Source organism: Melanerpes formicivorus, unplaced genomic scaffold (assembly GCF_026170545.1).
Source record: "Melanerpes formicivorus ecotype bairdi unplaced genomic scaffold, bMelFor1.0.p_v2 SCAF_34, whole genome shotgun sequence".
In the NCBI taxonomy this organism is placed as follows: Eukaryota; Metazoa; Chordata; class Aves; order Piciformes; family Picidae; genus Melanerpes; species Melanerpes formicivorus.
In genome coordinates this window covers 5,455,956-5,476,740 of record NW_027142386.1, presented here as the reverse complement: position 1 = coordinate 5,476,740, position 20,785 = coordinate 5,455,956, and the positions used below count along the sequence as shown (strand labels likewise).

The 20,785-nt window shown below is 60.7% G+C and overlaps 1 protein-coding gene across 7 annotated transcripts in view; it reads left to right on the top strand.

Moving 5' to 3' along the window:
* Positions 1 to 20,785, top strand: part of LOC137450225 (hexokinase-2) — a 55,846-nt gene that overhangs the window by 23,846 nt on the left and 11,215 nt on the right. For all 7 annotated transcript variants that reach the window (XR_010989554.1, XR_010989551.1, XR_010989553.1 and 4 more), the window contains exons 2-11: positions 858 to 1,020; positions 10,517 to 10,665; positions 11,407 to 11,526; positions 13,992 to 14,087; positions 14,239 to 14,338; positions 15,048 to 15,231; positions 16,193 to 16,348; positions 18,561 to 18,794; positions 19,301 to 19,605; positions 20,097 to 20,245. Coding sequence is in view for 2 of the 7 variants with exons in the window: in XM_068156549.1 (XP_068012650.1) it covers positions 858 to 1,020; positions 10,517 to 10,665; positions 11,407 to 11,526; positions 13,992 to 14,087; positions 14,239 to 14,338; positions 15,048 to 15,231; positions 16,193 to 16,348; positions 18,561 to 18,794; positions 19,301 to 19,605; positions 20,097 to 20,245 (1,656 nt within the window). In the remaining 5 variants the exon portion in view is untranslated. The remainder of the gene's footprint in view (positions 1 to 857; positions 1,021 to 10,516; positions 10,666 to 11,406; positions 11,527 to 13,991; positions 14,088 to 14,238; positions 14,339 to 15,047; positions 15,232 to 16,192; positions 16,349 to 18,560; positions 18,795 to 19,300; positions 19,606 to 20,096; positions 20,246 to 20,785) is intronic.

The window sequence follows — 20,785 nt, the reverse complement described above, 5'->3', positions numbered from 1 at the left end:
TCCTGAGTCATGGCCCAGACAGGGAAGGTCGTTGGGTTTGGGTCCTGCTTGTGTTGCAACCTGTTTGGGTGACTGTGTGCAGGAGAGGCTGTGGAGCACTGCAAGCTCTCTGGAGTTTGGCAGTCCCACATTGGTACCTGCTTGGGCAAGAGGATGCTGCCAAGGAGGCTGTGGGGTGGCACTGGGTGAGCTCTGTGGGTGCTGGGGAAGGGCTGCAGGGGTGGTGCTGGGATGTGCCCAGAGACAGGCTGCTGTGGCACTGTGGGCAGTGTGCTGGCACAGCCAGATCACAGAACCACAGAACTGTCAGGGCTCGAAGGGTCCTCAAAGCTCAGCCAGTCCCAACCCCCCTGCCATGGGCAGGGACACCTCACACCACAGCAGGTTGCTCACAGCCACCTCCAGCCTGGCTGCAAACACCTCCAGGCATGAGGCTGCCACCACCTCCCTGGGCAACCTGTGCCAGGCTCTCACCACCCTCCTGGGGAACAACTTCTTCCTCACACCCAATCTGAATCTCCCCCTTCCTAGTTCTGCTCCATCCCCCCCAGTCCTTTCCCTCCCTGACAGCCTCAAAAGTCCCTCCCCAGCTTTCCTGTATCCCCCTTCAGATCCTAGAAGGTCACCAGAAGGTCTCCTGGGAGCCTTCTCCTCTCCAGCCTGCACAACCCCAACTCCCTCAGGCTGACTCCAGAGCAGAGCAGCTCCAGCCCTCTGCTCCTCCTCGCCTGCCAGAGTCACATCCTGCTCCTTGCCTCAGGGGTGAGGACAGCTGAACTCTGCTCTGGCTGTCACAGGGTCACCGCTTGTGCCCCCAGCCCCTCGGCTGACCTCTGCCTTTTGTCTCCACCTTGCAGATTGACAAATACCTGTACCACATGAGGCTCTCCGAGGAGACCCTCCAGGAGGTGTGTGAGCGCTTTGGGAAGGAGATGGAGAAGGGGCTGGGGGCAGACACCAACCCCACCGCCTCGGTCAAGATGCTGCCCACCTTCGTGAGGTCCACCCCGGACGGCACAGGTACCCCGGGAGGGGAGCTGCTGCTTCCCAGCAGGGCTCAGCCCGCAAGCCAACGTGTGCCCGGAGGGAGGGCACCGCCGGGACGGGGCTGGCACCACCCATGGCCGGGGCTGGCACTGCCCATGGCCGCCTCCACTGCTGAGCCTGGGGCTCTGCCCCTGCGGCGTGGCATGGGGGCAGAGCTCTGTGGTGGGGCTGGGGGGGCGCCGGTGTGTGCGGAGGGAGGGTGGGAAGCAGCCCTGGCGTGCCCTTGCTGGCAGGACAGAGACAGTCACGGGTCCAGCTCATCAGATTTCATTAGCACTGGCACTGTGGTGGTGCCAACCACTCTGAATGCCACCAGGGCCCCGGCAGGAGCTCAGGGCTCTGCCGCTCACAATGTGCCCATTCTGCTTGGCCCGGTCCAGCACACCCCTGCCCTCAGCCCCAGCCTGCCCTCAGCCCCAGCCTGCCCTCAGCCCCAGCCTGCCCTCAGCTCCAGCCTGCCCTCAGCCCCAGCCTGCCCTCGGCCCCAGCCTGCTCCTCTTGACCCAAAACCCGCTTCCTGCATCATCCCCGGGGGCAATTCCTTTGTGCCTCCCCCTCCCAGCTCAGTGGCTTGGCAAGGAGCTTGCCTGTGGTCCCTGTGGCACTGCCCCTCGCCTGGCATGCAGCAGGGATGCAGCAGCCCCCAGGACCAGCCCCGAGCCCCCCAGCGGTGGGGGTTCCTGGCAGCTGCAGGACAGGGAGGGACAGAGAGCCCTGAGCAGCTGGAGCTGCCCTTGGCTCCACATCCGGGCTGGCAGCAGCCCCGGGGAAGGGCCCCGGGCCGGAGCTGCTCAGGGCTGGGCTTGCTCCAACCTCAGCACCCGCACGGGGGTCACGGCAAAGTCTGGGCGGCACAGGTTGCTGTCGCCAGAGGCAGAGGTGGGTAAGGAGGAAGGGAGCTGGTGCTAGGAGCTGTCTGCTCTTCCCTCCCTGCCCCCAGCTCTTTTGGCAGCTCTGTGTTTCCATACCTGGCTTCTGGAGGGAGCAGGTCCCAGCAGATGCCATGCCTGGAGCCTCAGGTGCCCTGGCTTCGGCGGGCACTGCCTGGGCAGACTGCAGCTTCCTTCCCCAGGAGGCTGGGATGAGCCTGCAGGGTAGGGGCGGTGCTCCACGGGGTGTACCTGAGAGACAGCCCTGCTCCAACAGCCACCAAACCCCATCCCTGCTGGCTGGCTGCTCGGGAGGCAGGGCCCCAGGGGATGAGCTGAGGCTCTGCATCCCCAGACAGCTGCCAGTGACATCCAGTGAGACACCAGGGCACCAGAGCCTGGGGGAGTCACAGGCATCATAGGATGGAAGGGACCTCTAAAGGTCACCCAGGCCAGCCCCTCCCCAGCGAGCAGAGACATCTGCAGCCAGGTCAGGCTGCTCATGGCTCCAATCAACCTGCCCTGGCGTGGTTCCAGGGATGGAGCACCTCCCACCTCCCTGGGCAACCCGGGGCAGGGTCTTCACCACCCTCAGCATCCAAAACTCCTTCCTTATCTCCAGTCTGAATCTCACCTTTTACTTGAAACCGTTCCCCTTGTCATGTCCCAACAGGCCCTGCCCCTGTCCCCAGCTTTCTCCTAAGCCCCCCCAAGCCTGGCACCATCCCTGCCCCCAGAGCCACCCTGCTGCTGCACCCCATGTGCTCTGCCCCTTGTGGTGCACAGAGAGCCCCCAGCTGGGCCTGGCTGCCTGCCCCAGGAGGGAGACTTCAATCTGGTGCCATGCAGGGGAACGTTTTTCATTACAGGTGTGGCCAGGATGCTGCCCCTGGGCACAGGAACCATGGCAGCCCAGGGCACTGGGTGCTGGTGGAGCTTGCCAGAGCTCCTGAGGGGCAGGAGCAGGGCTCTCAGCACTCCAGCCTCTGCTGGGGAGAAAGGAGAAGCTCTCTCCTTGCCCTTACCACAGCAACTCATAGAAACATAGAATGCATTGGGTTGGCAGGGACCCTCCAAGAGCATCCTGTCCAACCCCCTGCACTCAGCAGGGACAGCTCCAGCTGCAGCAGGCTGCCCAGGGACACAGCCAGGCTGAGCTTGAATGGCTCCAGGGATGGAGCCTCAGCCCCAGCCCTGGGCAGCCTGTGCCAGTGTCTCCCCAGCCTCCCTGTGCAGAGCTTCTCCTGATGTCATGAAATCATAGAATGATTCCACACAAGTGGTTTGAGTTGGAAGGAACCTCAAGGCTCATCCAGCTCCAACCCCCTGCCATGGGCAGGGACACCTCCCACCAGCCCAGGCTGCTCCAGGCCCCAGCCAGCCTGGCCTTCAACACCTCCAGGGAGGAGGCAGCCACAGCCTCCCTGGGCAGCCTGTGCCAGGCTCTCCCCAGCCTCACTCTCAACAATTTCTTCCTCATCTCCACTCTCAGTCTCCCCTCTCCCAGCTCAAAGCCATTGTCCCTCAGCCTGGCACTCCCAGCCCTTCTCCAAAGTCCCTCCCCAGCTTCCCTGGAGCCCCTTCAGGTACTGGAAGGCTGCTCTGAGGTCTGCCTGGAGCCTTCTCTCCTCCAGGCTGAACTCTCCCAGCCTGTCCCCACAGGGGAGGTTCTGCAGCCTCTGATCATCTTCGCTGCTGTCTCTGAACCTGCTCCAACCTCTATCTCTCCTCCTCCAGTTTCAAACCCTTGCTCCTTATCCTATCACCTCAAGCCCTTCTAAACAGCTCCTCCCCAAGTCCTGGGCTTCCTTCCCCATGTCCTCCCAGTCCACAGCTTCTCCAATGTCCAGCCAGCACTTCTGACCCAGAGCAAGCTCAGTGTGGGGGGAACAGGACAGGGCAGCGCTGGCAGTGTTCCAGGGTGGGGGTGCTGGGGCTGCAGCTGCCCCAGGACTGGAGAGCAGAAGGTTTTTGAGCATGTCCTGGGGAGCCAGGAGCTGTGCTCCTTGTTGGGCTCCAGCTGGATCCAGGCTGTGAGCAGCTTTGGTGTCTCTGCTGTTGGGTTCTGCAGTGGGGGGCTGGAAGGTGGCAAGCTGGGGTGAGCCAAGGTCGGGTGGAGCAGGGGCTCAGTGCCAGCTCCCCTGGCATGTCACCTCATCATGGGACAGTGTGAGAGCAGCTGGGGAAGAGCTCAGTGTCCCAGGACATCTCCTCCCTCCTTCCACTTTATTTGGAGGCCTCTGAGCAAAGTCTGTCTTTGGCTGGACACAAAGCTCAGCTCTGCTCTGCTCTGGGTGCCACAGCTGCCTCCCACCCAAGGTTGTTCCTCTGCTCCAACCCTGCTTGTGGCCACAGCAGCTCTGACCCTGTCCTGGCAGCTCCAGGGGCTCCACATCTTCCTCCCTGTCCTTCTACCCCTCCTTGGCAGAGCTGGAGTTGCCTCCTCTCTGGGATTAGGCCTGGTTAAGCTCAGCCCCTGGCTGGGGGCGGATGAGAGATGCTTAGGGAAAGCCAAGGTCACGTCCATGGCTTGGAGTCAAAACACAACCCCAGCTCCCTGCCACTCCTCCTCCTCTGCTCTCTCCTCTGCACAGCATGAGGAGGGGAGGATTTCTGCTTCTGACCTGAGAGACAGGGTCAGAGAATGTTAGGGGTTGGAAGGGACCTCAGAGATCATCGAGTCCAACCCCCCTGCCAGAGCAGGGCCACAGAATGAAGGGCCACAGAACCAAGGACCTCTCCTCAAAGCACCTCCTGTTGCTTTGCTTGGCTCCAGCACCCACCAAACCCCCAGCAGTGCCATCCTACTGCAGGCTGGTTGGGGGAAAGCAGACCCCAAGTAAGCTTCTTGGAGCCCCAAGGGTCCTGAGCAAGAGCTCTCCTTGCTCGGTGCAAACACCACCTCCCACCCTGCCCCTTCCTGCTGTCCCCAGCCTTGGCTGGCACCACCACCTTTCCCCCTCCACACTGAACCTGACACAAGGATCTGCTGCTTCCTCCATGAAGCCCCAGTAGCTGACAGCCAGGGCCTGGGGCGTTCAGGAGGATACTGCAGCAGCCTGGCCTGGAGCAGCAGTGGGGTGGGCAGCAGGAGCAGGGCAGGGAGTGTGCCCCTGGGCTGGGCACTGGGGATGCCACAGCTGGAATCCTGGGCTCAGGGTTGGGCTCTGACTGCCAGAAGGACTTTGAGGGCTGGAGCAGGGCCAGAGAAGGGCAAGAGAGCTGGTGGAGAGCAGGGCTGGGGAGGAGCAGCTGAGGGAGCTGGGGGGTTGAGGCTGGAGCAGAGGAGGCTGAGGGAGAGCTCATTGCTCTCTGCAGCTCCTGAGAGGAGGCTGGAGCCAGGTGGGGGGGTTTGGCTCTGCTCCCTCACCTCAGGTGAAAGGAGAGGAAATGGCCTGGAACTGTGCCAGGGGAGGCTCAGGTTGGCCATGAGGAACAATTCCTTTGCTGCAGGAGTGGTCAGGGCCTGTCCCAGGCTGCCCAGGGAGGTGGTGGAGTCCCCATCCCTGGAGGTGCTCCAGGAGCCTGTGGCCATGGCAGCTGGGGCCATGGTTGGTGTCCATGCTGGGGTTGGGTTGCTGGTTGGACTGGAGGCTCTCAGAGGCTTTTCCAACCCAACCCAGTCTCTGGTTCTATGGCTTTGGTTGTCACATCCCTGGAAATGAGGAGGATGAGGCTTTACAGCACCCTGACCTTGCTGGTGAGCTCAGACCCTGTCCATAACCAGCTCATGTGGCCCAAGGTCTTGAGAGGCTTTAGAGGAAACTCAGAGGCCATGCCCAGAGCCCAGGGCAGGGTTGGGCTGTCAAAGGCCTCAGCAGATGGAGATGGAGTGGGAAACACCAGGGGCTGAACCTCCTCCTCCTGCACCACCCCTCAGGGCACAGCTCTGGGCTGGCAGCACAGCTGGGGCATGACCCTGCACGTGGTGCTGCAGTGCCCAGGCCCAGCTCCAAGCTCCTCTGCCCACCTTGCCCCACACCTCCCCCTGGCACAGCCCTTTCTGAAGGCACCAAACAGCCACCCTGAGGTGCTCCCTGGGAGCAACCAGCCCCTGGGCTCTGAGCTCACTGTTTGGTTTGTGGGCTCAGCACCACAGCTGATACCTTATCACCCATGGAGGGAGCACCCAGGGAGGACCAAGTTGTGGTTATCAGCCAGCAGAGGCCATCCCACTGCTGTGTCCCTGCAGCCTGCCAATTTCCCAAGGGACATTTTGCTGCCTTGCTCCTGCTGCAGGGCTGGGAGCCCACCCCTCAGACCTCTCAAGTAGCAGTTGAGCAGCTTCTGAAGGGGGTTTGGTGGCCAGGCTGGATGCTGCCACTGCTTCGTGGTGAGGGACAGTGGGCAGCAGGTCGAGAGAGTCATGGAGTCCCCAAATCCCAGAGTGATGGAATTGGAAGGCAGCTCTGGAGCTCACCCAGCCCAAGCCCCTGCTCCAGCAGGGCACCCACAGCAGCTTGCCCAGGGGCACAGTGTCCAGGGGGGGTTGGAAGCTCTCCAGAGCAGACTCCACAACCTCTCTGGGCAGCCTGCTCCAGGCCTCCAGCACCCTCACACCAAACTACTTTCTCCTTCTCTCCAGCTGGCACCTCCTGGCTGCCACTTTGTGCCCCTTGCCCCTTGGCCTGGCCCTGGGCACCACTCAGCAGAGTCTGGCCCCAGCCTCTTGCCCCCCCCAGCTCCTTCAGCTCTTGCTGAGCACTGCTCAGCTGCCCTCTGGGGCTGCTCTTCTGCAGGCTCTCAGCCCCAGGGCTCTCAGCCTTTGCTGCTGCCAGAGCTGCTCCAGGCCCCTCAGCAGCTTCCCAGCCTGCCCTGGACTCTCCCCAGCCCTTCCCAGGCTCTGCAAGTGGGGAGCCCAGAGCTGGAGCCAGGAGTGCAGCTGTGGCCTCCCCAGGGCAGGGCAGAGGGGCAGGAGAGCCTCCCTTGCCCTGCTGCCCACACTCTCCTCCCTGCCCCCCTGGACAGGACACCTCTGAGGCCTTCTTGGCCCCCAGGGCACACTGCTGGCTCCTGGGCACCTTCTTGTCCCCCAGCCCTCCCAGCTCCTTCTCCTGGAGCTGCTTCCCAGCAGGTTCCCCCTCAGCTGTGCTGCTGCAGGAGGTTGTTGCTCCCCAGGGGCAGGACCCTGCCCTTGCCCTGCTTGAACCTCCTGAGGTTCCTCTCCCCCATCCCTGCAGCCTGGCCTGGGCTCCCTGGGTGCCAGCACAGCCTGGGGGATGCCAGCTGGTTGGGCACAGGCCTGCAGGCCATGCCTGGCAGTGTCTCAGCCAAGATGCCAGCTGTGGGAGGTGTGGGCAGGACGGGAGGAGAGTTCTGTGCCCAGCTCCTTGGCCCTTCCTGGGGCTGTGCTGCTCCTGGCTTCCAGCATCGTCTCCAGGGAGCTGAGTGACCTGAGAGTCTCTTGGCTCCAGCATCCTGAGCTCTGGAGCATTTATCACCCCCCTGAGGCGTTTTTCATGCCCTGCTGGCAGTAGAACAGCCTCTGTGCCAAGGCAAGGGGGGCAGGAGGACAGCTTGACCTGTGCTTGGCACAGAACACGCTGCCAGCTGTGCCGAGCCTGGCGCTGCCTGCAGCTCTGCCCATCCCTGGCTGGATCCCCGTGGGAGGCCAGCAGGACAAGGAGGAGCTCCAGCAGGGCTTCTCCTGCTGCATTCCCAGCACCCAGGCAAGGAGAGGTGCCCGAGCTGTGCCCTGGGGCCGGCAGAACCAGCTGGCTCCAACCTGCAAGGGGTGATCCACTGATGCTGCAAAGGGTGATCCCTCTCTGGGGTGATCCACTGGCTCCCCCAGAGTGATGTGCGACTCCCCTGGGGTGATCCACCGGATCCCCCACCGGGGTGACCCATTGACCCCTCTAGGGTGATCCAGTGATGCTGTTGGGGTGACAGATTGACCCTTCCAGGGTGATGCACTCACCTCCCTGGGATGATCCACTGACCCAGCAGGGAGATCCACTGACCCAGCAGGGAGATCCGCTGACCCCCTAGCGCTGCTCCCCTCCCTGTCCCTCCCTCCCCCCCGGCCGTTTGCCGCCGCTCAGGTCCCTCTCATCTTCTCGCTTCCTCGCAGCCCCGGAGCAGCTCTGAAAGGACCTTTTCAGCTGCCGAGGGACTTTGTAAAGCCGCTCCCGGGGCCGGGGCCGCCACCATCCGCGGTTCCCTCGCCCCGAGCGCTCGGAGGGTCAGGGCCAGGAAGGCTGCCAGGCCAGATGGACGCCCCGCGGGCTTGGCCGAGGGCTGCCTTTTCAGCCGGAGTCAGTGGCGCTGCCGGCCGCCCGCCGCCGCTCGCATACTGATGAGCCGCGGGGTTTGTGTCCCCCGGAGCCCCTTTGTGCGAGCCTCGGCGGGCACAATGCGGCCCCCGGGCACCGTAATCTGCCCAGGGAGCCAGCGCAGCACATTCGATGCATTCAGAAACCAAACAGTGCTGATGGAGGCTTTCTCCCGGCCCTCGCCCCGCGCCGCTGGGGGTTCCAGCAGCCAGCCTGGCGCTGGTCCTGCACCCCAGCCCGCGGCCGAGCTGCAGCCCAGGGAGCTGCCCTGTGCCTGGGGTGGCACAAACCGGCGGGAGAGGAACCCTGCTGGGTCTTGGAGGCAGCGGGACCTGGGGCTGCTCTTGGCTGACACGGATGGAGAAAACTGCTTCCACCTCTGCCCAAACCAAACTGCTTCCATCTCGGCTCAAACCACTTCCACCCCTGCCCAAACTGCTTCCACCCCTGCCCAAACCACTTCCACCCCTGCCCAAACCACTTCCACCCCTGCCCAAACTGCTTCCACCCCTGCCCAAACCACTTCCACCCCTGCCCAAACTGCTTCCACCCCTGCCCAAACCACTTCCACCCCTGCCCAAACCACTTCCACCCCTGCCCAAACTGCTTCCACCCCTGCCCAAACCACTTCCACCCCTGCCCAAACTGCTTCCACCCCTGCCCAAACCACTTCCACCCCTGCCCAAACTGCTTCCACCCCTGCCCAAACCACTTCCACCCCTGCCCAAACTGCTTCCACCCCTGCCCAAACCACTTCCACCCCTGCTCAAACTGCTTCCACCTCTGCCCAAACCAAACTGCTTCCATCTCTGCTCAAACCAAACTGCTTCCACCTCTGCCCAAACTGCTTCCACCTCTGCCAAAACCACTTCCACCTCTGCCCAAACTTCTTCCACCCCTGCCCAAACCAAACTGCTTCCACCTCTGCCCAAACTGCTTCCACCCTTGCTCAAACCAAACTGCTTCCACCTCTGCACAAACCAAACTGCTTCCACCTCTGCCCAAACCACTTCCACCCCTGCCCAAACTGCTTCCACCTCTGCTCAAACCAAACTACTTCTCCCCCCACTCAAACTGCTTCCCCCCTGCCCAGAATTTTCTTTCTACCTGTGCCCAGACTGCTTCCTTCCATCCATGCCCAAACTTCTTCCTTCCACCTCTGCCTGCCCAGGGAAGGCAGCAATGAGTCCCTGCAGGTCTTTTGGACCTTTTCCTCTTTGCTTTCCCGCTGCCACCTTTCAGTCTGTCCTTCAGTCAGTTGCCAGGAGTGCAGGGCACTGCTGGAGCAGGGCAGGAGGCTGTCCCAGGCTGCAGCAGCCCAGCCTGAACACCAGGAGTTTTCCCACATATCAAATATGCTCCCAAAGTCCTGAGTTTCTGCTTGGGTGGAGGGTTGGGAGCTTTCCTCCTGCATCAGCAGAGGTCATAGAAGATCACAGAATCACCTGGTTGGAAAAGACCTTAAGGTCATGGAGTCCAAGCATAACCTATCATCTCCCTGCACACAGCTGTCAGGCCATGGCCCTGAGCTCCTCATCCAAACATCCCTTCAGGGATGGGACTCCACCACCTCCCTGGGCAGCCTGTTCCAGTGCCAGAGAACCCTTGCTGGGAAGGAATTTTCCTAATCTCCAACCTGAACCTCCCTTGGTGCAGCTTGAGGCCAGCTCCTCTTGTCCACTTCTCACCTGGGAGCAGAGCCCAACCCCCACCTGGCTCCAGCCTCCTCTCAGGAGCTGTAGAGAACAATGAGGTCTCCTCTCCACCTCCTCCTCTCCAGGCTGAACAGCCCCAGGTCCCTCAGCTGCTCCTCTCAGGACTTGTGTTCAAGACTCCTCACCACCCTAAGGGTTAGGAATGGGCCAGGATGGCTCTGCCAACTTCCTCCTTGTGGAGCATGAGGCTGGAGATCCTCTGCCCTGGAGCACTGGGGTTTGGCCACGGGCTTGGCTGGATGCCATTGGTGGGATCTATCCTCCTGCACTCCTTAACTAGGGAGTTAGGATACATCTCAAAGGAGCTGCTTTGATCTCTGTCAGCTATGGGGGTGCCAGGGGTGGAGGGGGAAAGGAGGGGGGGAAGGAAATGCACCCAGAGCTCTGATCAAATCAAGTGACAATACAGAGATAAATGAACCAGGGAGAAGAATCCAACCTCCTCACCCTGGTGTCTGGGAGGTGGCTTTGATCTCTGCCTGCTCTGGGGCTGGCTGGGTCAGGCACTGGGGGCTGGACCTGCTGAGTTAAATCATGGAACCAGAATCTCTCTTTGTGTGTTTAAATCCATCCCCTCTTGTCCTGCCTGTTCTGCTCTGGGCTGTCACAGAGGATGGAGACTTCCTGGCGCTGGACCTGGGTGGCACCAACTTCCGTGTGCTGAGGGTGAAGGTCTCAGACAACGGCCTGCAGAAGGTGGAGATGGAGAACCAGATCTATGCCATCCCTGAGGAGCTCATGCGAGGCAGTGGGGTGCAGGTGGGCCCAACCCCTCTCTCCCCCTCCCAACTCCACTCTCCTGGGCTGCAGAAGGCCCTGCCTTGGGGGGGAGCCAACCTTCCTGGGGCAGTTCTGTGCCCAGTGGAGCCCCTGGGCTGTGTAATGGGCTAGGAGCATCCTTCTGTCCCTGCCCTTCCCAGCAGAAGCTGGGTAAATCTTTCACAGGACCACAGATCACAGGATGTTAGGGGTTGGAAGGGACCTCCAGAGATCCTGCACAAGTCACACAGGAATGCATCCAGACAGGGCTGGAAAGGCTCCAGAGAAGGAGACTCCACAACCTTTCTGGGCAGCCTGCTCCAGGCCTCTGGGACCCTCACAGTGCAGAAGTTCCTCCTCATGCTGAGCTGCAACCTCCTGTGCTGGAGTTTCCATCTATTGCCCTATCCCAGGGTGCAGCTGAGCAGAGCCTGTCCCCTCCCTCCTGACCCCCAGCCCTCAGCTGTTTATAAACATCATCAAATCCCCTCTCAGTCTGCTCCTCTCCAGTCTAAACAGCCCCAGGGCTCGCAGCCTCTCCTCACAGTGCAGTGCTCCAGTCCCTTGTCTGGACACCAAATCACCTCCTTGCCTGGACACCAAATGTGGTGATGGGTGAGGACCAGGAAGGTGTGATGGGGGTGGCAGAGCCCCTGAGGGACCCCTCCAGCAGGCAGGGTGCAGGGGTGTCTCTGATGCACCATCCTGCCTGGTTCCTCACTCTCCTCTTTTGTTTTTCAGCTCTTTGACCACATTGCTGAGTGCTTGGCCAACTTCATGGATAAGCTGAATATCAAAGACAAGAAATTGCCCCTTGGATTCACCTTCTCCTTCCCATGTCACCAGACCAAGCTGGATGAGGTGAGTGAAGGTCTCACCTCCCTTGTGAGGCTTGTGGCTGAGCTTAGGAGGCAGTGGGACAGGGGTGGGCCAGCAGCTGTCCCATGCCAATTTAGTTTGTGCTTTTAATTAGGCTTGCTGGGGTTGGGTGGCTTGTGAGGTCCTAGAATGATAGAATCACAGAGTTGTTCTGTTTGGAAGAGACCTTTCAGAGCACCCAGTCTGACCCTGAACCCAGCAACCCCCCAGCACCACCACCCCATGGCCCTCAGCGCCACAGCTTTGAAACCCCTCCAGGGCTGGGGACTGCACCACTGTCCTGGGCAGCCTGGGCCAGGCCTGGACAAACCTTTCCAGGAGGAAATTGTTCCTCACGGCCAACCTGAGCCTCCCCTGGGGCAACCTGAGGCCATTTCCTCTTACTTGTTCCTTGAGGGCAGAGCCCAACCCCCCCCTGGCTCCAGCCTCCTCTCAGGAGCTGCAGAGAGCAATGAGCTCTCCCTCAGCCTCCTCTGCTCCAGCCTCAACCCCCCCAGCTGCCTCAGCTGCTCCTCCCCAGCCCTGTTCTCCAGACCCTTTCCCAGCTCTCTTGCCCTTCTCTGGCCCTGCTCCAGCCCCCAATGTCCTTCTGGCATTGAGGGGCGCAAAACTGAACCTAGTGCTCAAGGTGTGGCCTCACCAGAGCCCATCACCAGGGAGTGATCCCTGCCCCTGCTCCTGCTGGTCAAGGTGCTGCTGGGAGCTAAGTGACAGGCCCTGGGGCTTGCAGGGCTGCAGGAGATGATGTTTAAGTGCTGGCTGCTCCACTCTGCCCAGATACCTCCACAGAAAACAGCTTTGCCCTTTCTGCAGCTCGAGCTGAAGGAGAACAGCTGCAGTGGGCTGAGCAGCTCCAGGCAGCCCAGATGTACTGAGCATCCCATCCCATCCCATCCCGTCCCGTCCCGTCCCATCCCATCCCCGTGGCACAGGGACCCCGGAGGCGTTCCCGTGCCCGGCCCGGAGGCGTTCCCGTGCCCAGCCGCTCGGTTCGCCGCCGCTGTCGGCTCCGCTGAGCCCTGCCGCCGGGCGCCGCTGGCCTCGCCGGGAGCCCGGAGCCGTCGCTGCGCGGAGCCTGGCACAGACACGTGGCCGCTGCCCTGCCACCCACGGCTGAGCTGCGGCAGGGAGGGGGCCCCGGTGCCCTCCTTGCCCTCAGCTCACCCGGGCAGGACGCAAAGCAGGGAGGCTCCATGCGGCGCCGGCGCTGCCGCACGTCCGCTGCGAGCCGCCGGGGCCGGGGCGAGCCAGGCTGCTGTGCCTGAGCGCTCCGCAGGAGTCGTGAGGAAGATGATGAACGGCAGCCAGGGCTGGGGGGCGGAGGGAAAGCAAACAGAAGCTGCGAGAGGAAGTGGCTGTCCCCGGGGACCTCAGAGCCTCTGCCTCAGCTGTGCCATCCCTGAGCATTTGCCTCCTGGTGAGGCTGCACCTCAAATCCTGGGGACAGTTTTGGAGCTCTCACTGCCAGAAGGACTTGGAGGGCTGGAGCAGGGCCAGAGAAAGGCAACAGAGTTGGGGAAGGGTCTGGAGAACAGGGCTAGGGGTTGAGACTGGACAAGAAGAGGCTGAGGGAGAGCTCATTGCTCTCTGCAGCTCCTGAGAGGAGGCTGGAGCCAGGTGGGGGTTGGGCTCTGCTCCCCAGTCTCAGATGCTAGAAGGAGAGGCAGTGAACCGAAACTGTGCCAGGGGAGGCTCAGGTTGGAGATGAGGAAAATTTTCTTTGCTGCCAGAGTGGTCAGGGACTGGCAGAGGCTGCCCAGGGAGGTGGTGGAGTCCCCTTGCCTGGAGGTGCTCCAGAACCCTGTGGCCCTGGCACCTGGGGCCATGGATTAGTGGCTACTAGGCCATGGTGCTGTTGGGTTACTGGTTGGGCTGGAGGCTCTCAGAGGGCTTTTCCAGACAAAGCAATTCCATGCTTCTGTCTGGAGTTCTAGGGTTGGAGATTCTGAAGGCAGCTGAGCACTTTCCCTTCCCTGGAGCCTCACTGTGATGTCTCTGCTGTCTGGGGACTCACCTGGTGGCTCTGGCCATGGGTGACAAGGAGACACCCTCCCCCCAGCTGACAGGAAGGACTGAAGGAGCTCTCTGGGCTTTGAACAGATTTTGCTTCAGGGCTACATAGAAGGCAGTCATGGGAATCACTTTCTGCTGGCAGAGCAGCAGGGAGCACTGAGGGATCCTGGCCATAAACCTTATCTGTGCAGGGAGCTGGAAATGGTTGCTGATAGCTTCCAGCTCCTGATAGCTTCCAGCTCCTGATAACTTCTAGCTCCTGATAACTTCTAGCTCCTGATAGCTTCCACCTCCTGATAGCTTCTAGCTCCTGATAGCACAGATCAGGGCTGATCAGCAGGCACTCAGCCATGTGCCCAGCTCCAGGAAGCCCTGCAGACACCTGGCTTGGTGGCTCCATCCCCACAGCTTTCCTCTCTGCCCTTTCTCCACAGAGCATCCTGGTGACGTGGACCAAGGGGTTCAAGTGCAGCAGTGTGGAGGGCAAAGATGTGGTGTCCCTGCTGCGCAAGTCCATCAAGAAGAGAGGGGTAAGAGGCAGGGCTGGCACCTCCTGGGGTGGTGGGGCAGGGGCACGTGGGTCCCTGACACTCAAGGCTCTGTAGCTCAGCTCCCCTGTGGAGCAGAGGTGGTTGGAGCTGTGTTGTTGACTCAATCTCTCTCTCCTCTCCACCACCCCAGGACTTTGACATTGACATTGTTGCTGTGGTGAACGACACTGTTGGGACCATGATGACCTGTGGCTATGATGATCACAACTGTGAAGTTGGCCTCATTGTTGGTGAGCTTCAGCAAGGGGGTGGGGTGGAAATTGGGGTCCAGGGATGTGGAACTGCTGGAGCAGCTCCAGAGGGAGCCACCAAGATGGTCAGAGGGCTGCAGAAGCTCCCCTGTGGGGACAGGCTGGGAGAGTTGGGGTTGTTCAGCCTGGAGAAGAGAAAGCTCCAGGGAGACCTCAGAGCAGCCTTGCAGTACCTGAAGGGCTCCAGGAGAGCTGGGGAGGGACTTTGGAGAAGGGCTGGGAGTGCCAGGCTGAGGGACAATGGCTTTGAGCTGGGAGAGGGGAGACTGAGACTGGAGAGGAGGAAGAAACTGTTGATAGTGAGGCTGGGGAGAGCCTGGCACAGGCTGCCCAGGGAGGTGGTGGAAGCCTCCTGCCTGGAGCTGTTCAGTGCCAGGCTGGATGAGGCCCTGAGCAGCCTGTGCTGGTGGGAGGTGTCCCTGCCCATGGAAGGGGGGCTGGAACTGGATGAGCTGTGAGCTCCCTTCCAACCTAAACCATTCCATGAATCCATGAATCTCCATAAGCTCCAGGAGATCATTTTCCTCCTGGGTTTCAGGGTCACTTGGCAGGGGGAGGGGGAATCAAACCAGCACCGCCCAGCGCTCGCTGCCTTCCGCCTGCCCTTTCCACGGCGCTTTGGCTGGTGCTGGTGCTGGCGAAGAAGGGGGCAGGCAGCATCCTCTCACCACACCCTTGCTTGGCTCAGGGACTGGCACCAATGCCTGCTACATGGAGGAGATGAGGCACATTGACCTGGTGGAGGGGGACGAGGGCCGGATGTGCATCAACATGGAGTGGGGAGCGTTCGGCGACGACGGAGTCCTCAACGACATCCGCACCGAGTTCGACCGCGAGATCGACATGGGCTCGCTCAACCCCGGCAAGCAACTGTGAGCACATCCTTGGCCCCAGCTCAGCCTTGGGCTTTGCTCTCTCTCTCTCTCTCTCTCCATTGTCCATCCTCCCCTTCTGCTGCCCTTGGTGGGACCAAAGAGGTTGTCCAAGTTAATTAGGTCACTGCGTCCTCCAGCAGAGCAAATCAGGGCTGCAGCACAAGGGAGGGTTGGAGAGGGTCCAGAGGAGTCCACGGAGATGATCAGAGGGCTGCAGCTGCTCTGCTATAGGGACAGGCTGAGGGAGCTGGGGCTGTTCAGCCTGGAGAAGGGAAGGCTCCAGGGAGACTTTAGAGCAGCCTTCCAGTACCTACAAGAAGGCTGCAGAGGGACTGTTCCTGAAGGCCTGCAGGGGCAGGACCAGGGGCAAGGGTTTGAAATGAGAGCAAAGCAGATTGAGATTGGATGTGAGGAAGAAGTTCTGCACCAGGAGGCTGCTGGAACACTGCAACAGGTTTACCAGGCAGGTAGTTGAGGCCCCATTCCTGGAGATACTCAAGGTGAGGCTCAACAAGGCTCTGAGCAGCCTGCTCTAGTGGAGGATGTCCCTGCTGACTGCGGGGGGGGGGTGTGGATTGGTTGAGCTTTGGAGGTCCCTTCCAACCCAGACCATGCTAGGATTCACTTGAAGCAAGGCAAACACCACCACCTAATGCCCACAGCCACGTCCTGCAGAGCTCCCATTCCCCAGATGGCTTCTGGCAAGCCTGGGTGGGATTTGGTGGGGGCTGCCTCTGAGAACTGCCAGCCCTGCAGGCAGCCCTAAGCTCTGCCTGCTGGGTGCTGGTTGTGTCAGCAAGGCTTTGTGTGCTCACTGATGGGATCAGCCTCTCTGGGAGGAGATTACCTACAGCGTGCTGGGGGGCTGGGAGGCTGCCAAGGGTTTTTGAGGTCAGCCTGTGGCTGCCTCAGGGCAGGGGCAGCCACAAGCAGGTTGCTGTGCTTGCCCCATGGACAGGTTTGAGAAGATGATCAGCGGGATGTACATGGGTGAGCTGGTCAGGCTCATCCTGGTGAAGATGGCCAAGGAAGGGCTCCTGTTTGGAGGAAGGCTCACCCCAGATCTGCTCACTACTGGCCACTTCGAGACCAGATTCGTCTCTGCCATTGAGAAGTGAGTAGGGGTCTGGCTTGGAGTGGGGGCTTGAGAATTCCACCCCCCCAAGATTAAATCACCAGCCCAGCCCAGTTGGAACAAATGCAGCTGCACTCACTAGCCATGCAGCTGCACTCACTAGCCATGCAGCTGCACTCACTAGCCATGCAGCTGCACTCACTAGCCATGCAGCTGCACTCACTAGCCATGCAGCTGCACTTGCAAGCCATGCAGCTGCACTCACTAGCCATGCAGCTGCACTCACTAGCCATGCAGCTGCACTCACAAGCCATGCAGCTGCACTCACTAGTCATGCAGCTGCACTCACAAGCCATGCAGCTGCACTCACTAGCCATGCAGCTGCACTCACTAGCCATGCAGCTGCACTCACAGGACATGCAGCTGCACTCACAAGCCATGCAGCTGCACTCACAAGCCATGCAGCTGCACTCACTAGCCATGCAGCTGCACTCACTAGCCATGCAGCTGCACTCACAAGCCATGCAGCTGCGCTCACAAGCCATGCAGCTGCACTCACAAGCCATGCAGCTGCGCTCACAAGCCATGCAGCTGCACTCACTAGTCATGCAGCTGCACTCACAAGCCATGCAGCTGCACTCACTAGCCATGCAGCTGCACTCACTAGCCATGCAGCTGCACTCACTAGTCATGCAGCTGCACTCACAAGCCATGCAGCTGCACTCACAAGCCATGCAGCTGCACTCACTAGTCATGCAGCTGCACTCACAAGCCATGCAGCTGCACTCACTAGCCATGCAGCTGCACTCACAAGCCATGCAGCTGCACTCACTAGTCATGCAGCTGCACTCACAAGCCATGCAGCTGCACTCACAAGCCATGCAGCTGCACTCACTAGCCATGCAGCTGCACTCACTAGCCATGCAGCTGCACTCACAAGCCATGCAGCTGCACTCACTAGTCATGCAGCTGCACTCACAAGCCACGCAGCTGCACTCACTAGTCATGCAGCTGCACTCACTAGCCATGCACCTGCACTCACAAGCCATGCAGCTGCACTCACTAGCCATGCAGCTGCACTCACTAGTCATGCAGCTGCACTCACATGCCATGCAGCTGCACTCACAAGCAATGCAGCTGCACTCACTAGCCATGCAGCTGCACTCACTAGTCATGCAGCTGCACTCGCAAGCCATGCAGCTGCACTCACAAGCCATGCAGCTGCACTCACTAGTCATGCAGCTGCACTCACAAGCCATGCAGCTGCACTCACAAGCCATGCAGCTGCACTCACTCACAAGCCAAACTACAATCTACAATGCAATACAACCAATAGGTACAACAGAGACAATATTTACAATCTTTACAGATTATAAACAGCATAAGAACCCCACACTCCCCCCCGGGACCCCCTCCCCTAGGCCAAAACCCAGGGGAGCTAATAGCTTCCCACTCCCTGGCCCCCTCCTTGCCCCCCTGCACACAAAGGGACAAGAGAAAAGAGCAGAGGATTGTTTTGTTAGAGTGCTCAGCCCTCAGCCACAACAAAGAACACAGCCAAGGTCAGCAAAGCCAAGCAGAAGCAGTTAGAGGCTCCCAGAGGGAGGAAGCTGGAGAGAGAGGCAAGCTAGTCTCCATCACTAGCTGATGTTTGTTACCTGTCCCATGGACTGATGAGAACTTCTCATTCTCTTCCTTTTCACACCCAACAGTGATTTGTTTACACTCTACCACTCTCTGTTCCAGACCTGTGGGAAGCTGTAAAGGCACAGCCTGAAACCACCGCAGTCTGTTCCGTGGGGTCCCAGCCCCCCGTCATCCGTGCTGGGCACAAACAGGCTCTGTCCCAGGGCTGCCACTCTTTGGATGGCAGACTCTGGGCTCTCAGGCATCCACCCTGTGGTGGCTTGCAAGTTCCTTCCCCAGCATTCAGTTTCCCAGGGCAGCTCAGCTGGAAGCCCATGCAAGCTGTAGTTGCAGGCAAAACTACAAGCCACAAGAGGATGCAATGAATTTCAGCTCCCTCTCTCCTCCACTGGGATTGTTTAGTACTACCATTAGCTGACTTTTTACACCCAGTTGTGATTCATTTACATTCCACGACTCTCTGATCTGTGGAACAGTTTCAAGGCACAGCCTAAAACTACCACAGTTGGTTCCTTGGGGTCCCAGCCCCCCGGCACAGCCGGGCTGGGGCAGAGGGCAAACGCTGGGTTCCCAGGCATCCACCCTTCGGTTCCTCGCCCTGCAGGGAGAAGGAAGGGCTGCAGAAAGCCCACGAGATCCTCAGCAAGCTGGGCCTGGAGCCGTCCCACGAGGACTGCGTGGCCACACACCGCATCTGCCAGATCGTCTCCACCCGCTCGGCAAACCTCTGCGGGGCCACCCTGGCGGCCGTGCTGCGCCGCATCAAGGACAACAAAGGCGTGGAGAGGCTGCGCTCCACCGTGGGCGTGGACGGCTCCGTCTACAAGAAGCATCCCCAGTGAGTGCCGGGGCAGGGGGCAGGGGCAGGGCCCGCGGGGGGACAGGCTGGGGGCCGCTGCACGGGCTCGGTCCTGCCGCCGGGGGGTGAAAGCTTGGCACAAGCAGAACGTCCCCAGGCGTTCCCCCTGCATCCTCGAGGGGCCTGCAGTGGTTTAGAAGCCCAGAGGGTCATGGTGCCAGGCTCAGGGCCTTTTTAGGAGACCAGAGGGTGACACCACCCACAGTGCCAGGCTCAGGCCTTCTCTAGATGCCCAGAGGGTGACACCAGCCATGGTGCCAGGCTCAGGTTCCCTCTGGATGTCCAGAGGGTGACACCATCCAAGGTGCCAGGCTCAGGTCCCCTCTGGATGTCCAGAGGGTGACACCAGCCATGGTGCCAGGCTCAGGTCCCCTCTAGATGCCCAGAGGGTGGCACCAGCCATGGTGCCAGGCTCAGGTCATCTCTAGATGCCCAGAGGGTGACACCAGCCATGGTGCCAGGCTCAGGTCCCTCTTCCTCCCCAGCTTTGCCAGACGCCTCCACAAGACGGTGCGGAAGCTGCTGCCGGACTGTGAGATTCGCTTCATCAGGTCTGAGGATGGCAGTGGCAAAGGGGCAGCCATGGTGACAGCTGTGGCCTACAGGCTGGCTGCCCAGCACAAGGCACGGCAGAAGATTCTGGAGCCCCTCAAGCTGAGCCATGAGCAGCTCCTGGAGGTGAAGGGAAGGATGAGAATGGAGATGGAGAAGGGGCTGGGCAAGGAGACACACGAGGAGGCCACTGTGAAAATGCTGCCCACCTACGTCTGTTCCACTCCAGATGGCACAGGTGAGGTACAAGAGGAGCCCACCAGTGCTCTGCATGGGGCAAAGAGATGGCATCACCCCTGCCAACCTCTGCAGGAAGGGTGGGACCTCCGCCATGCCCACTTCCCTCTGTGGCAGGGGTGGTGCGAAGCTTCTTAACCTCCTGGCAAAGGCAGCTGAGCCTCCAGGACGTTCTGCACTTGGCTGCACACAAAGCCTGCCCTCCACTGTGGTTTCCACCACCACAGGTTTCTCACCACCATTGTCCTGGGTTCAGCTGGTGGCTTGGGTGTGCACCTGCCCCTTGGCTTGGAGCCCTGGGAGCTCCCTGGGTCTGGAGCGAAGCTCTCCATCACCTTCCTGCCTGCGCCTGCAGGCTCTTCTGCACTCCCAGCCAGGGCTGGGTTCCTGGGGCTCTCCCAGGGGGAGAGCAGATCCCCCTCAGCTCTGTGCCACGTTGAGGATGTCCTTGGCCAGAAGCCTGTCCCCTAATGATGCTCTCCTGGGTTTCAGAGAAAGGAGACTTCCTGGCCCTGGACCTGGGGGGCACCAACTTCCGTGTGCTGCTGGTGCGCGTCCGGAACGGGATGAGGCGCGGAGTGGAGATGCACAACAAGATCTACTCCATTCCAGTGGAGATTATGCAGGGCACAGGAGAGGAGGTGAGGAGGGGCAGCTGGAGGGGGAGAAGCTGAGGCATCTTGCCTGGGCTGGGAGCAGAAGCAGCAGGCAGCAGTGAGGGCTGAGAACCGGAGCTGGGTGTGCCTTGTTCTGCTCTGCAGGGGGCGAGACCCGGAATGGAGAATCAGGGAACGGTTTGGGTTGAAGGGACCTTTAAAACTCACCCAGCCCAACCTCCCTGCAGCTGGAGCAGGCTGCTCAGAGCCCCAAACAACCTGACCTGCAATGGTGCCAGCCATGGGGCATCTCCCTCCTCTGGGCACTCTGGGCCAGGCTCTCACCACCCTCGGTGTTAAACATTTCTCCTTCTCTCCGCTCTGACTCTCCCTCTCGGAGTTTCAAACCATCCCCCCTCAGCCTGTCCCAGCAGGCCCTGCTCAAAACTCTGTCCCCAGCCCCTTGAAGCACCAGAAGGCCACCAGAAGGTCTCCCTGGAGCCTTCTCTTCTCCAGGCTGAAGTCTCCCAGCCTGGCCTCTCAGCTGAGATGTTCTCCTGCCCTCAGAGCTGAGTCCTGCCCGAA